The sequence below is a fragment of the Hylobates moloch genome, unplaced genomic scaffold, assembly GCF_009828535.3.
Source record: "Hylobates moloch isolate HMO894 unplaced genomic scaffold, HMol_V3 SCAFFOLD_629, whole genome shotgun sequence".
NCBI classification, from domain to species: domain Eukaryota; kingdom Metazoa; phylum Chordata; class Mammalia; order Primates; family Hylobatidae; genus Hylobates; species Hylobates moloch.
This window is the reverse complement of record NW_026652904.1, coordinates 1,098-16,201: the sequence shown is the minus strand read 5'-3', so window position 1 is coordinate 16,201 and position 15,104 is coordinate 1,098. Positions and strand designations below refer to the sequence as shown.

General features: G+C 46.9%; 1 protein-coding gene across 1 annotated transcript; it reads left to right on the top strand.

The window, feature by feature from the left end:
• Positions 1 to 416: 416 nt before the first annotated feature.
• On the top strand, positions 417 to 14,694 carry LOC116464409 (ATP-binding cassette sub-family C member 11-like; the record flags this gene model as incomplete). Its single annotated transcript, XM_032147670.1, has 9 exons — positions 417 to 590; positions 1,356 to 1,503; positions 1,668 to 1,816; positions 3,147 to 3,254; positions 5,512 to 5,763; positions 8,207 to 8,278; positions 11,155 to 11,279; positions 13,402 to 13,474; positions 14,644 to 14,694. Coding segments are annotated over 9 exons (1,152 nt in total), but the record flags the coding sequence as incomplete, so codon positions are not given.
• Between the last annotated feature and the right edge of the window lie 410 nt (positions 14,695 to 15,104).

The following is a 15,104-nucleotide window of genomic DNA, read 5'->3' as shown; positions in this document are numbered from 1 at the left end:
TTTCTGTAACTGCTATCCTACAAACTCAAGAATTTCTGTTACTTACTGGTTTCTTTAACTCTTTGGGGCATGGTTTCAGTAGCAGTAGTAATAGTAGTAGTATTAGTTGTAAAAAAAATCCCTTTTATTGAGCACATTCTATGTGTGCAGACACTTTCCATGTCATTGAAATCTCACAAAACCCATATAAAGTAAGTATAATTATTCCAGCTTTACAGATGGAGAAACTGAGGCTCAGAGTGGTAAAGTAACTTGTTGAGAGTCACACAGTCAGACAGAAGAAAGATGTGAACCTGGGGTGTCTGTCTCTGCCTTTCAAGCCTTCCTGCTAGGAAAGGGCATGGGGAGGCCACCTGCCACCCCTTCTGGGTACCCAGGGAGGTGACACCTGTGCCCGTCGACTTGCTATCTTGCAGGCCATCAGCTTCTTCACCGGTGACATAAGCTACCTGTTTGAAGGGGTGTGCTATGGACCCCTAGTACTGATCACCTGCGCATCGCTGGTCATCTGCAGCATTTCTTCCTACTTCATTGTTGGATACACTGCATTTATTGCCATTTTATGCTATCTGCTGGTTTTCCCGCTGGAGGTAATGTCTTTCTTTGTCACCCATGATGCTGGGCCCCAGAAGTCCCAGGGCTCTGGAATCTGGGATAGCTCTGAGTGAGAACGTTGATTCTTGTTGAACTTTCAATCCATTGTGGTTAAGATTCAGCTCCACTCCCTACTTCAAACTATTCTCCGGCCACAACATTTGGTTAATAAGTAAATAAGAGGTGAATGTGATGTGCAAAGTCTACCTCGTAGCTTTCTATGGGAGATTATCTGCTTCGACAACTTTCCTTTGCAGACAATCTCTCTGCGAGATTTTTGTTCCGTCTCTTCTACCCAGAATGTGCTGACGTAATAACACAGCCAGCATTTAGCATTTGTCTGAGCACAGTATAATGGGGAAAGGGAAGCATATTTGTTGCCAAAGATTCAGGTGAAATAAAATTGAGAAAACAAATGATTCTTGGATTATGTGTGCTCTGAATTATTGAAATCGAGTGTTTTCCTGAGTGCAGTCACTCTGATCGAAAGGTGATTTTAATTATTAGAGGGTTTAGGGTTCCAGAAGTCAGAGGAACCATTTCGGTTTAGTTTCTGTCTAAGTAGCCATAGCCTGGCTTGGGACTCAGGAAAGAAAGGTCCCTGGGATGCTCTAAGGCATGGTGGCCTGGAGAGCTTCGACTGGAAAACCTCTCTTTGGAAATACACCCAGTTGCCCTACTTATGCCAGGCTGAACTCTCCTGCCCTTGTCAAAGGAAGCCCTTGCAGATCAACTCCAAACTTGCTGTATCCTGACTCCAGGTATTCATGACAAGAATGGCTGTGAAGGCTCAGCATCACACATCTGAGGTCAGCGACCAGCGCATCCATGTGACCAGTGAAGTTCTCACTTGCATTAAGCTGATTAAAATGTACACATGGGAGAAACCATTTGCAAAAATCATTGAAGGTATGGAAAGTCTGACTCTCTGCTCCAAACCTGGTGATGGCATGGTGAGCCAAGCCCCTCTCACCTCCTGGGGATTTTTTTTTTTAATGCTTTGGGGATGGTGCTGTGCTCTTTGGAGAATGTTCTTGTGGTTATCTTTGGTGTATTTCTTTTTTATTTCCCAGACCTAAGAAGGAAGGAAAGGAAACTATTGGAGAAGTGCGGGCTTGTCCAGAGCCTGACAACTACAGCCTTGTTCATCATCCCCACAGTGGCCACAATGGTCTGCGTTCTCATCCACACATCCTTAAAGCTGAAACTCACAGCGTCAATGGTAAGGGTTTGGGGGGCTTTGTTTTCTCCCCATCATGATTGGGAGTTTTCTCATGTGTCCTTTTTTAGCCATGCCCCTCAAAGGTCTGAAGGCTTTGTAAATGGACATTATATGTTGATTTTGATTTTCCAGACAAAAGTACAGCGCTGTCTTCCATCTCAACCAATCTGAAAAAGTGACATCTTGGATAGCCCTGTGGGCGGGCTGGATAGCAGAACCATCGGGGGTGTGGGGGAGGTGGTACTTGTAGTTAAAATTCTGGCAATTTAAATTCACCTTGAGGTTGTGGAGTTCCTCTAATCCCTAAATAAGGGCCCTGGAAGTGCACTTTAAATACAAAGGTATAGCTTCTTCGGTCCTTCCCTTTGTGGTCGGAACCTGGCCCTGAGAAGTGGCAGCTGCCTTTCAGTGTTAGGAATCCCAGCTCTTTGAGCAGAATAAGACAGGGTGCTGCTCTTGGAGGGGTGGTAATCCAACTGGGGAGGCCAGGAGGCAGCACCCAGAGCAAGAAGGGAAGCATTTGAGAGTCTGCAGCCAAGGGGTTGTGTGTGCCCCAGATGGCTGGCCCCTCTGCTTGGCTCAGGCACGCACCAGGAAAACACCCCCAAGAAGTCTGAGGGTGTTGGGGGCGCTATAGAAGGAATACTTTCAGAGGTACTTGAGGCTCACACTGAGATGACACAAGGCAGGTCTAGACGAAGGCATTCCTGCTCCATTGGAGTTCATTTTTGGATGAAGCCAGGAGAAGAAAGGAGGAGAGATGGGCATGGATTGGAAGGTTCTTTCGGCACCTCCAGGAGGGCACCTTCTGGGGTCCTGAGAGCCTAAGGTGTTTTGCTATAGTCACAGTGCAGCATGGGTTAGGCATAAAGGGTAAGGAGATGTCGAATGTTAGAAAGAAAACAAACATCTAAGGCAAAGAAGAAGAAATAGGACCTTGACAGCAAGAATAGCACCAAGCTACATTGAAAGGGAGCAATGCTCACTCACCTGAATTTTCTTGTTTTTTCCCAACTTTATTCCTGTATGCACTTTATGATTTTTCTCACTATGCCAATGGGGAAACTGGGCTGTGGTAGGGGCAACCTGCCCAAAGCCAGAGATGTCAGTGGCTAAGCTGCAACAGGGACTAGGCCTTTGACTCTAAGACTCCAAGATGAGTGCTCTTTCCCCAGCTTTTTACAGTCTCCCCCAAACACTAGCTTAGCCTCTGTTGGATGAAGCAACTGCTTGTTGGATGCTGAGGATGTGGCTCAGGGATGCAGGTGCCAGGGAATGGAGGAAGCAGGAAGGGCCACGACCCTCACTGCCTCCTCCCCTTCTTATCCAGGCCTTCAGCATGCTGGCCTCCTTGAATCTCCTTCGGCTGTCAGTGTTCTTTGTGTCTACTGCAGTCAAAGGCCTCACGAATTCCAAGTCTGCAGTGATGAGGTTCAAGGTAGGTCGTCAGGGGACTGGCTGTAGGCCCCCTGCTTGGACGCTCCTCTGCCTTCAGCCCCTGTGATGTTCCTCTTGAACACGTCCCCTGGCCAAGGCCTAGGTCGAGAAAGGGATTAGCTAACTCGGTGACCTCCTGTGCCAAGGCTGGTGTGGAGCCTGGGAAGACAGATGAATTGGGTCAGGTCTCAGTCCCCAAGGAGATCTTAGGATAGTGTGTCCAAACCAGGTCTCAGACAGATGCTCTGCAGACTTTATCCAGGTTTGCATAGAGTTACCCCAATAGATAGTTTTGTTTTAGAAAAACACCGTAGATGTTGCTTGTATTGAAAAACTTGGACATTTTATGCGAAAACCCAGATTTTTGAATTCTCTTGAATGATTAGAAGATCTAGTGACCCTGGACCACATTCTACCATGGCCACAGGCCGCTGGAGTTGAGGCGATAGCTGCCCTGTTTAGATGGAGGCATTTAGCTGCAGTTTGCTGCAGTCTCTACCATACCCTATTGCACCTCCAGGCCTGGAGCTGCATTTTACTTACCATTTATCATCTTAGAAATGGTCCACTTCCCTTATTTACATAGCTGGCATCTAGTTTGAAAACTCTAATCTAAACCAATCTTTAAAAGTCATTTTGTAGTCACTCCACTTTTACGTACATGCAGTCCACGATCTATTATCACTCATTCACTCATTCATTCATTAATGCAAAACATGTTTATTGAGCTCCTACCACAAGCCAGGCACTGAGAATACTGCATTGAACAGGGGTCCCTGCTGTCAGGGAGTTCTGATTTGGTATTGGAAACAGACAATTAACAAGTAAATTAATGATCAAAGAGGATTAGATCAGATCACATGAAGAGCCATGATGCCAATAAAACAATGTGATGTCCTAGAGCAAGCTTGTCCAACCTGGGTCACAGGTCGCATGCGGCCCAGGATGGCATTGAATGTGGCCCAACACAAATTTGTAAACTTTCTTAAAACGTTAGGTGATTTTTATTTTTGCTATTTTTTTTTTTTTTAGCTCATTAGCTATCATTGGTGTTAGTGTATTTTCTGTGTGGCCCAAGACAATTCTTCTTCCAGTGTGCCCCAGGGAAGCCAAGGGATTGGACACGCCTGTTCTAGGGAGTACGTTGGGGAGGGCTGGGGGTTCCTAGGAAGAGCCTGTTTAGGGAAGGCCCCTGCGATGGTGACTTTGAGTGATGATGACCAGGCCGAGGAAACAGCAAGTGTGAAAGCCCTGAGGCTGGAATGAACTTGGCTGCTCTGAGTAACACAAACAGTGCTTTGCTTATCACCAGCCCAGCGCGCTTCCCTGACTTCTCAGCAGCTATAAGAAGGCTCCTGCTGCTGCCTTCCTTCCCATGGGACACTGGGTTGGCCCATTCATTCTCCTCTTCTGTGCCTGTTTTCACCTGTGGAGGGGGCAGAGATGAGGAAGCCACAATCTGAGCTCGGAAGGGTGGGTAAGAGAGTCCAAAATGTCAGGAAGCCTCCTTCTAGATCTCTTAAGCATATCTCTAGGTAGGGATATGTGAATGTAACCTGACTTCCATAGGATCATACTCCCCTCCCATTCTTTTAATTGCTAGAATTTATGTAGTTCAACCCTTGTGCTTTATAGACAGGGAGCTGGAGATGCAGAGAGAATTGACCTGCTAGTGGTCACCTTTTGAAATGTATGACCCCAAATGACCTTTCCCCAGTGTGGGACACAGACAGAGCTTTTTATTTTCAATAGCTACAAGTAGATTTTTTTTTTTTTAAAGAGATGGAAGTCTCACTATGTTCCCCAAGCTGGTCTTAAACTCCCGAGCTTAAGCAATCCCCTCACTTGGCCTCCCAAAGTGCTAGGATTACAGACATGAGCCATTATGTCCAGCCCAATATAAATAGAATTTAATCAGAAAAACATCAATCCTATGAGTCAATGGGTATCATCACTTGGGACGAGGCTAATGTAGGTTAGGCCTTAGTCAACCTCCTGAGCGCAGAGTTGCAGTTGATAGTGCAGTGTTTGCAAATATGGAAGAGTGGCCCGGTGGTCTGAAATTTGGAAAACACTGACCTAGAATTTTCACCCACAGAAACTGGCCTTTCCTAACTGGTGGTACTTCTGCAAACTTTTACTGCTTATTAGAAATTCACAAAACCATACCAACTGGCAGGCTTGTAAAACTGGGAACACATTCCTGCTGAACTAAAGAACTGTATTCCTCCTCCCTCTATTTCTTTTTGTCTTTCCAGAAGTTTTTCCTCCAGGAGAGCCCTGTTTTCTATGTTCGGACATTACAAGACCCCAGCAAAGCTCTGGTCTTGGAGGAGGCCACCTTGTCGTGGCGACAGACCTGTCCTGGGATCGTCAATGGGGCATTGGAGCTGGAGAGGAACGGACACGCTTCTGAGGGGATGACCAGGCCTAGAGATGCCCTCGGGCCAGAAGAAGAAGGGAACAGCCTGGGCCCAGAGTTGCACAAGATCAACCTGGTGGTGTCCAAGGTAGCCTTGTTCAGGCCATGCAGGCAGGCCAGCTGCCAGGCTCTCAGGACCTGAGGCTAGGAGCTTGGCCAGGTGCCCCACCATTTCCTTGGCTAAAAACTGCCCTCTCCAAGATCTCTCCCTTTAAAATTCAAATTTTTCATGGAGGGCAAACACAGGATATCGTTCATTTTTTAATGTGAATTAATCTATCTTTTAAAATTTTTTTGGCTTAGGTAAGACCCAAAATAATATGAGAGTACTGTGTGCTTGTCCTTGGAAGGACCAAGGACACAGAAAGGAGAAGGGAAAGGAGACCCAGCTAACATTTATTACATTCCTCGTATGTGCCAAGCACTATCCTGTGTTTGAATTTGGTTATTCTGTGAACTCACCTTATCTGGCTCTTTCTCTGCCTAATGCTTACAAAGATTAGCTTCCTGCTGTCTCCTCTTCGCCCCTCCTCTTTTCTTCTCTGTTATCTATTAATGTAGGTATTGATATCTTATAATAATTGATATAGAATAGATATAGATATTGATCTATATATAATGATAAATGTCTAAAAATAGATAATATCTAGTAGTAATAGGTGTTAATATCTAATATCTACTGTCTCTTATCTATTTATACTTTCTTCCTTGGTGATCATCTCTAGCCCTGCGGTTTTAAATTCTACCTCTGTGCTATTATCTCTAGCCTTGAAGTCTCTTCTGGACTCCAGACTCAACTGCCTATTTAATATCTCTCTTAAATGTCCATCAAGCATTTAAAATGAAATAAGGTTTTGATATTCACCCCCTTTGATGAGTTCCCCAAATCTTCCTTCTCCTGGGAGATGGCACCATCATCTTTCCAGTGGTTGAGAACCTGGAAGTCACACTTGATTCCTTTCCTTCCCTCCCTCGAATCTAATCCACCAGCAAGGCCCGTCAACTTGACTTCCATATCTGCTCCAAACCTGCCACCCTCACCATAGCCCCTCCACTGCCCTATCCCTGCCACTGTCACACCGCTCCCAGAACCTCCTCATCCACCTCTCTGCTCCCACTTTTGCCTTCTTATGAGCCTTCTACCATGCAGCAGACAGAGGGATTTTCCTTTTTTAAATAATTAATATATTTTTTTTTCTTTCAATAGCTTTTGGGGTACAAGTGGGTTTTGGTTAGACGGAGGAGTTGTATAGTGAAGTCGAGATTTTAGTGCACCTATGACCCGATAGAGTGCATTGTACCCAATAGGTAGTTTGTATCTCTCACCCCACTCCCACCCTCTGTCTCTGTGAGCCTCCAAAATCCATTCTATCAGGGGTCTCCGACACCTGGGCGGTAGACCCGCACTGGTCCACAGCCTGTTAGAAACCAGGCCGCACAGCAGGAGGTGAGCAGCAGGCCAGTGAGCATCACCGCCTGAGCTCTGCCTTTTGTCAGATCAGCAGCAGCATTAGATTCTCATAGGAGTGTGAACCTTATTGTGAAGTGTGCATGTGAAGGATCCAGGTTGCACGCTCCTTATGAGAATCTTGCCTGATGATCTGAGGTGGAACAGTTTCATCCTGAAACCAATCCCCTGCCATCAGTCAGGGGAAAAATTGTCTTCCATGAAACTGGTCCCTGGTGCCAAAAAGGTTGGGGACTGCTGCATTATACTATGACAGAGGGATCTTTCTAAAACATAAACCAATTCAAGTCACTCTCCTTAAACCCTTCAGTGACTTTTCACTGCCTTTAGAGCCCGGGTTCCTCCAAATCTGTACCTGTACCTCTGAACTCTTTCCCACCAGTGTTCTCACAGCTCTTGGGCAACAATGACACCTGCTCTGTAGAAGCCTTCCCTGGCTGACCCATCTAAAATTGCCTCAACCCCCAACACTCTGTCTGTCATAAGAGCCGACTTCATTTTACTCATATCACTTATCTCCATCTGATATTTATTTATTTATGTTGTCTGTCTGTCTTCCCATCCCCTCAGCTTATATTCTGAGCTCAATGTGAGGTCTTTTCTTCATTACTGGGTCCATAGAGGAAACTCAGATCACTATTTGATGGATGAATGAATGTTTCAATAAATGAATGCATGCATGCATGCATGAAATTCTGTGAGGCTGGCTTCTTTATTCCCATTTAACAAATGGAGAAACTGAGGCCCAGAGAGGCTAAGTGGCTTTCCCAGGATTGCTGCATAGAATAGACACCAATCTGGAATTCAGGGTTCTTGCCACCTACCCCTGAGTTCCCCTCTGCCTTTCCCTTGTGATCTCCTTCTCTCGGGTCACCCCGCCTGCCTCCAGGGACTGCACACAAAGCTCCTCTTGAGCTTTGCTTGTCTGAGGAGTCTTGGGCTCTGTGTGGTTATTTTGTTTTCTGTGTGTTGTTTTGGGTTCTAAACGGTTGAGCCGCCATGGGCAGGTGGGTATGCCAGGGCTGTGCTGTCCCAACACTTGTGTGTCCTCCTTGGCTTGCAGGGGATGATGTTAGGGGTCTGCGGCAACACGGGGAGTGGTAAGAGCAGCCTGTTGTCAGCCATCCTGGAGGAGGTAAGTGATCTGTGGCCACATGCGTGCCTGTCTCCAGGCAGTCCAGGCCCTCCCAAGCTCCAGTGCCCCAGGCAGGGCCCCCCACTGCTTTCTTCCTCACAGGGGTCTGAGCAAGTGGGATTTTTATAAATCAAAAATGGTTGTGCTTGCACTGTGCGGGAGGTGCGTGATCAAGGTGGCCCTCTCTCTTCACCTTGTGGCAGCACTCCTGGTGCAAGCTGCCTCTTATGTCACCTGGAGACCTGTCCTCACCTGTGCTCTGTGAGGATACAGGATATTAACTCAAAGTTAATATGATCATACAAATCATTTCACAGGGAGTTGAGTCCAGTCTCTCTTCCACACTGCAATAGCCTGTTGCAATGGTCCCTATAAAAAAAAGCATAAAAATCATTTTATAAAGCCCAACTCATAACATTGAGGAGTGGAATGTATGTGCCTTTTAGGATGGCATCGGAAGAGAAATGTGGGGGGAGAAACAGGGAGAAAGAAGGACGGCAGCCTGGGGAGAGGAGGCCTGCTTGATGGGATGGGGCAGTCATACTCATACTCCGGCAGTGGGGTACATATGCCTGCTGGGTGCCCTTGCCCTTGAGATTTGAACCCCCCATTCCATCCCCTGTGGACGAGTTTGAGGTCTGCTGCCACGTGGACATGTGGCTCACACACCCTTTCTCCAGTTTCTTTTTTCTTTCTTTTCTTTCCTTTTTCCCTTTCCTCCCCTTCCCTTCCCTTCCCTTCCCTTCCCTTTCTTTCTTCTTTTTTTTTTGACACATCCAGTCGGGAGTGCAATGGTGTGATCTCGGCTCACTGCAACCTCTGCCTCCAGGGTTCAAGTGATTCTTATGCCTCGGCCTCCTGAGTAGCTGGGACTACAGGCATGCGCCACCATGCCCAGCTAATTTTTGTATTTTTTGGTAGAGACGTGGTTTCACCATGTTGACCAGGCTGGTCTCGAACTCCTGGCCTCAAGTGATCCACCTGCCTCGGCTTTCCAAAGTGCTGGGACTATAGACGTGAGCCACCATGCCCGGCCATTTCTCCAGTTTCAAAAAAAACCCCAAACCCATTCCCCAGATCCTTTGGGGTCACACTGCACACCTTATAACGAACACTAAAAGCACCCATGATGCCTGCTATGCATTTTTGGTCACGTTCCCTCAAGCCTCTGACACCAGCCCTTCCCTGTGGAGCCCCAGCCTCACCCCCTCCTGGGCTGCCATCTCTTCCCCCTTCTTCTTCTACCCATTGTCCCTTGTTCCCCCAACACTGGGAGAAGTTTTCCTTCCTTTCTTCAGCTTTTTCCTCAGCTCCTTCTCCCAAATGAACATTGTCAAACTCATCCCCTCCTTGGAATGCGGTTATGTTACCAAAGCCAGCTCTCTCTTAACACATCAGCCACGTGCTGCATGTGGGATGGCCTTTCCCCAGTTTCTTTGCAACTGCAAAGAAGAAAGACTCCATTAAAAAAAAATTGTAAAACTAGCTTCAGTACTTACATGCGAAGTCCTGTGCAAAGAGCTTTCCATTTTCCCGTTTAACTCTGGTAACCTCCCATGACAAAGGCATACTCACGATGACCCATTTACAGATGAGTACGTGAGGTTCCAAGAGGTGACTCATCCAAGGTCATGCAGCAGGTGAGGGGTGAGCCAGGGCTGAGTCCCAGGTCCACCTGAGCTCAGAGCTCTGTTCTACATCACAGCAGCATTGCCTGGCAGCCTCCAGGCAAGACCACCTCCCTACATGCCCAGTGGTTTGTCAGTTTACTATGTAAATGAGCCTGTCACTTTCCTTCTAATAAAGGAAGACAGAGATGCCATTTTAAAGTTTTGTTCTTATTCATTAAAGCCTGGCTTCAAACTAGAAGTAAACATTTTAGGGTATAAAAGAGAAAGGATTAAGAATGATGAGGTCCCATGGCAGGGTGCTGGGGATGAGTGTCTATCTCTATTTGTTTTTAACGTGTTGTTTTGAACTTATGCAGAAAAGCAGGAAGAACACTACAGCAGGAATCCATATACCCACCATCTAGATGCCACAGTTGATAGTTTTTGCATATTTACCTTACTATATAGACATATATTTTGTAGAATACTTTAAATTACACAGGTTATAACACTTTCCATTCTAAATACTTCATCATGATGTCCAAAAGTAAGAACATTTTTCTACCTAACCATGATAACATTATCCTACCTAACAATAATAATTCCATAATACCCAGGCATGCTCAGAGATAGCCTGGAACTTTTGGTGTGCATGGTAAAGACCATGGAGGCACTGGCTGCCAGGGAATGGGGCTGGGACAAATAAGAGGAAAAAACGTTCACGCCTGTAATCCCAGCACTTTGGGAGGCCGAGGCGGGCAGATCACGAGGTCAGGAGATCGAGACCATCCTGGCTAACACGGTGAAACCCTGTCTGTACTAAAAATACAAAAAATTAGCTGGGCGTGGTGGCGGGCGCCGGTAGTCCCAGTTACTCAGGAGGCTGAGGCAGGAGAATGGTGTGAACCTGGGAGGCGGAGCTTGCAGTGAGCCAAGATCGCGCCACTGCACTCCAGCCTGGGCGACAGAGCGAGACTCCGTCTCAAAAAAAAGAGGAAAAAGTGTATGGGTGTCTTTAGTGCAGACCTTGGATTCAGTCCAAGCAGGACCTGGCTGGGCTTATCTCCAGCTGCTTCCACATGTTCTCATGGCCGGTCCCTGGAACTCGCTGGTGGGCCTGGCAGGGCCACATTAAAAGTCCCTTTTACCTAGGAGAGCCCCCAAGGTCCTGGAGGGCAGTGGGGCCCTGGGCACTGTGCCTGCTGAGCCAGGCAGGCTCTGTTCCTTGGCCCATTTGGTTCTGAGGCTGGACTCATTCTGCTGCAGATGCACTTGCTTGAGGGCTCGGTGGGGGTGCAGGGAAGCCTGGCCTATGTGCCCCAGCAGGCGTGGATCGTCAGCGGGAACATCAGGGAGAACATCCTCATGGGAGGCCCATACGACAAGGCCCGGTAAGCTCCTGGGAGGGGAAGGGGAGAGCACAGGGCATGTGGCTGGTCTGGGGGCACCTCCAGCTTCAAACCTGACAACTGCTAACACTTGTGTGCTCCACTTACACGCATTACCATATTCACCCCTCACTGTGAAAGAAATACCACCATATCAATTTTCCAGATGAATCAGCTGAGGCCCCAAGAGGTTAAATAATTTGCCCGAAATCACCCAGGTGGTGGGATGTGATAGATCCAGGATTTGAACCCAGTTGCTTTCAGAAACTTCATGCTCAACTATTAGGCTATATTGGCTCAAAATAGTCAATACACTCTCCCCCTCCAATATTGCTACATTAGAATTTCATTTGTATTCGTTAAATCTTGGCCCCTAAGTGAAAAGGAAAACAAATGGGAGCAATGAGGTTCTGTGAAAAGGAAAACAAATGGGAGCGATGAGGTTCTGTGACATAGAGGAAACCAGTTTGAATCTATGGCCCCGTGGATCTCCCAAGTCTTGTCCATATCCCTCCTTTCCCTCTATGGCCTCTCCCTGCCCTAGAATTCTTGGGTTAACCTGCCCAAGACATGAGATTGGATGTCATGAGTGAAGCCTGTTCAGTGAAGGGTCCAGGAAAACTGCTCTGAATGCTACAGCTACGCTTCCAACTATGGTGGACTCTGACCTGTGACTGTTTGCTTGGTTTTGCAATCTGCCCCTGGGAACAACATAGATATGGAGGTGTAGGAACTGGCTGTCTCTGTCTAGTTGTCCTGTGGACACCTCACAATCATGTCCAATACCAACTCATGAGCACCCTGCCTGCCCAGCCCCATACCCCTGGCTTCTTTTCCCAAATTGTGCAACTCAGTTTAATGGCATCACCCAAACCTTGCACCCCTGGAAGCCAGATGTCTCCTCCTCTGATTTCTTCCACATCTAATTGGTCACTGATCGTGAATAAGCCTGTCTCCTACATATCTCTTGTATTTCTGTCTTCTCCATCTCTGCTTCTAGTTCTTTCAGCCTGTGATCTCTTGTTTGAACAGTTCCCACTGCCCCTGCCCTTGGGTCCCTGTCTCTAATCTCCTGCTCTGTTCCACCCCGCGTAAGATTGTCTCCAGGGCAATCATCCTAAGTCCCAGCTGAGAATCATCCTAAGTCCCAAGATGAGAATCTTGTCATTGCTCTTCTTTATGGTCTTCTATGAGACTGATAGAACTCATACAGAAGTTTTGAAATATCTGTTAAAATAAAAATGCACCAACCCTTTGACTCAGCAAATCCACTGTTAGGTATTTAATGTGTAGATATTTTCACCCATGGAGGCAAAGACCCATATACAAGGATGTTCACGCTGCATTGCTCACAGGAGCAAAAGAGTAGAAACAATTCCAGTGTCCATCACTAGGGCACTGGTTAAATAATTTATGGTGCAACCGTATAATGGAATATTACAGTGCCATTAAAACAATAATAACCTATACATGCAGTACCATGCAGTATACATCCATATATGAATAGATTATTTCTGAATAAATACGTAAGACACTGTAATAGTGGCTGCTTTTTTGAGACGGAGTCTCACTTTGTCTCCCAGGCTAGAGCACAATGGCGTGATCTTGGCTTACTGCAACCTTTCCGCCTCCCTGGTTCAAGCGACTCTCTTGCCTCAGTCTCTCGAGTAGCTGGGACTACAGGCACGCACCACCACACCCAGTTAATTTTTGTATTTTTAGTAGAGACGGGGTTTTGTCACGTTGGCCAAGCTGGTCTCGAACTCCTGATCTCAGATGATCCACCCTCCTCGGCCTCCCAAAGTGCTGGGATTACAGGCGTGAGCCACAATGCCCGGCCAATAGTGGCTGCTTTTGAGAAAAGCAAATGAAGGTCAAAGATGGGAAAGAGAACTGCTTTTCATTGCATCTTTTTGTTCTGGTCAACTATTTACTAAGAGTGTGTATTAATTTAAAAGAAATGAAAGAGGGAAGGAAATGAAAAAAGCCTTCAGTGTTATACCATTAAACACCATCAAGTCTAAATTTCTTAGCATGAAAATCAAGACCATTCCTTTCGACACTGGGAAGGGTGATGGGTGGGAGGGCTGGTCCCCTGTGCCTTATGGCTCTCTGTCCTTCACAGATACCTCCAGGTGCTCCACTGCTGCTCCCTGAATCGGGACCTGGAACTTCTGCCCTTTGGAGACATGACAGAGGTGAGAGGGAGGCGAGCCTGCCTTCTCTGTGTAATGTTGGTGCTCTTATGTTCATGCTGCCTCCCCAGGCAGGGAAGGGAGGGATCCCAGCTCTTCCTCCCAAAGCAGCTGCTGTAGGAGGAGCAAAGCTTCCCTCACTGAGGGAGGTTGGGGCTCAGCTTATAGAGGCACCTGGAAAGGAAAGTGGGTACCTTACCCCACAGAGGTGGAGAGCTGACCTCAAGCTCCTTCTTCTGAAGCAAGAGCAGAGACCCCGTGAAGATGAGAAACCCCCCATCGCCCTTGCCCCACTCCGGCCAGTGCAACATCAGCCATGACCCGCAGGGGCAATTTCTGACTGTAACATTTCCCTGATAATTCACAATCTTTTACATCTGCAGCCACCTTAATACACATATGACCCTCACCTGAGAAAAAAGTGGCATTGCCTTCTTGATTTTAATGGTCTAGTAATAGCTCAGTCTGTTGAACACTTACTACATGCAAGGTGCTATTCTAGTGACTTGAATATAGTGTCTTAGGTGAGAGTCACGATAATCTCAATAACCTCAGGAGGGTAGTCTCTTAATTCTTCTTCTTCTTCTTATTCTCCTTTTTTTTTTTTTTTTTTGAAGGGGAGTCTTGTTCTCTGTCTGTCACCCAGGCTGGAGTACAGTGGTGCGATCTCAACTCACTGCAACCTCCACCTCCCAGATTCAAGAGATTCTTATACCTCAGCCTCCTGAGTAGCTGGGATTACAGGCATGCACCTCCAGGTCTGGCTAATTTTTGCATTTTTAGTGGAGACAGGGTTTCTTCATGTTAGCCAAGCTAGTCTCAAACTCCTGGCCTCATGTGATCTACCTAGCTCGGCCTCCCAAAGTGCTGGGATTACAGGCATGAGCTACTGTGCTCAGCCTATTCTTCTTCTTTTAAAGCTGGGACTATAAATCCTTGATGGCAGAGAGCTCAATGATCTTATTCAAGGTTGTTTCTTCAATAGGAAGAACAAGGTCTCATCTGTAAAATGGCATAAATAAGAGTACTGACCTGATCGGATTGCTTTGAGGTTTAAATGAGTTAATACAAAGTGTTTTGACTAGTGCCTGGCCTAGAGTAAGTGTTAACTATTATTGTAAGAGCACAGTAGGCATTGAATAGTGTTTGATGAATAAGTAAATGAATGAATGGGGAAACTGTGCTTTGGCCAGATCAAGCAGGTTGTCCAAGGTCACACAGTGGTGACCTGGAAGCACGGCAGGGACAGGAGGTTTCTCTGCCACCATGTCAACTCTGATTCTTCTTTACAGAGACTTCAAGCAGTCAGGATAGAACAGGAACTAGGACTTACACTCCAGCTCCCACTTCCTCAGAGTCCGAAGGAGGGATGGGCCAGCTGGCAGCTGCCTGGAGTGCTAATCTGCAAAACATGCTCAGTAGCTTGGGTTTCCACCCTCAACTCCTATCACAGCAGGTGCCGTGTGAGATGGTCCTTCCAGCATCAGTAAAGCTCCTTGCAGCCATTGCAGCTCTGATCTGTTGAGTGGGTGCACACAGTGCAAATAGTCTTTGACGACACCTCTAACCCAGGCCAATGGTCCCACAAGTTGACAGGTGCTGTCAATGGAGATTAAAAACCTGAATAAGGCCA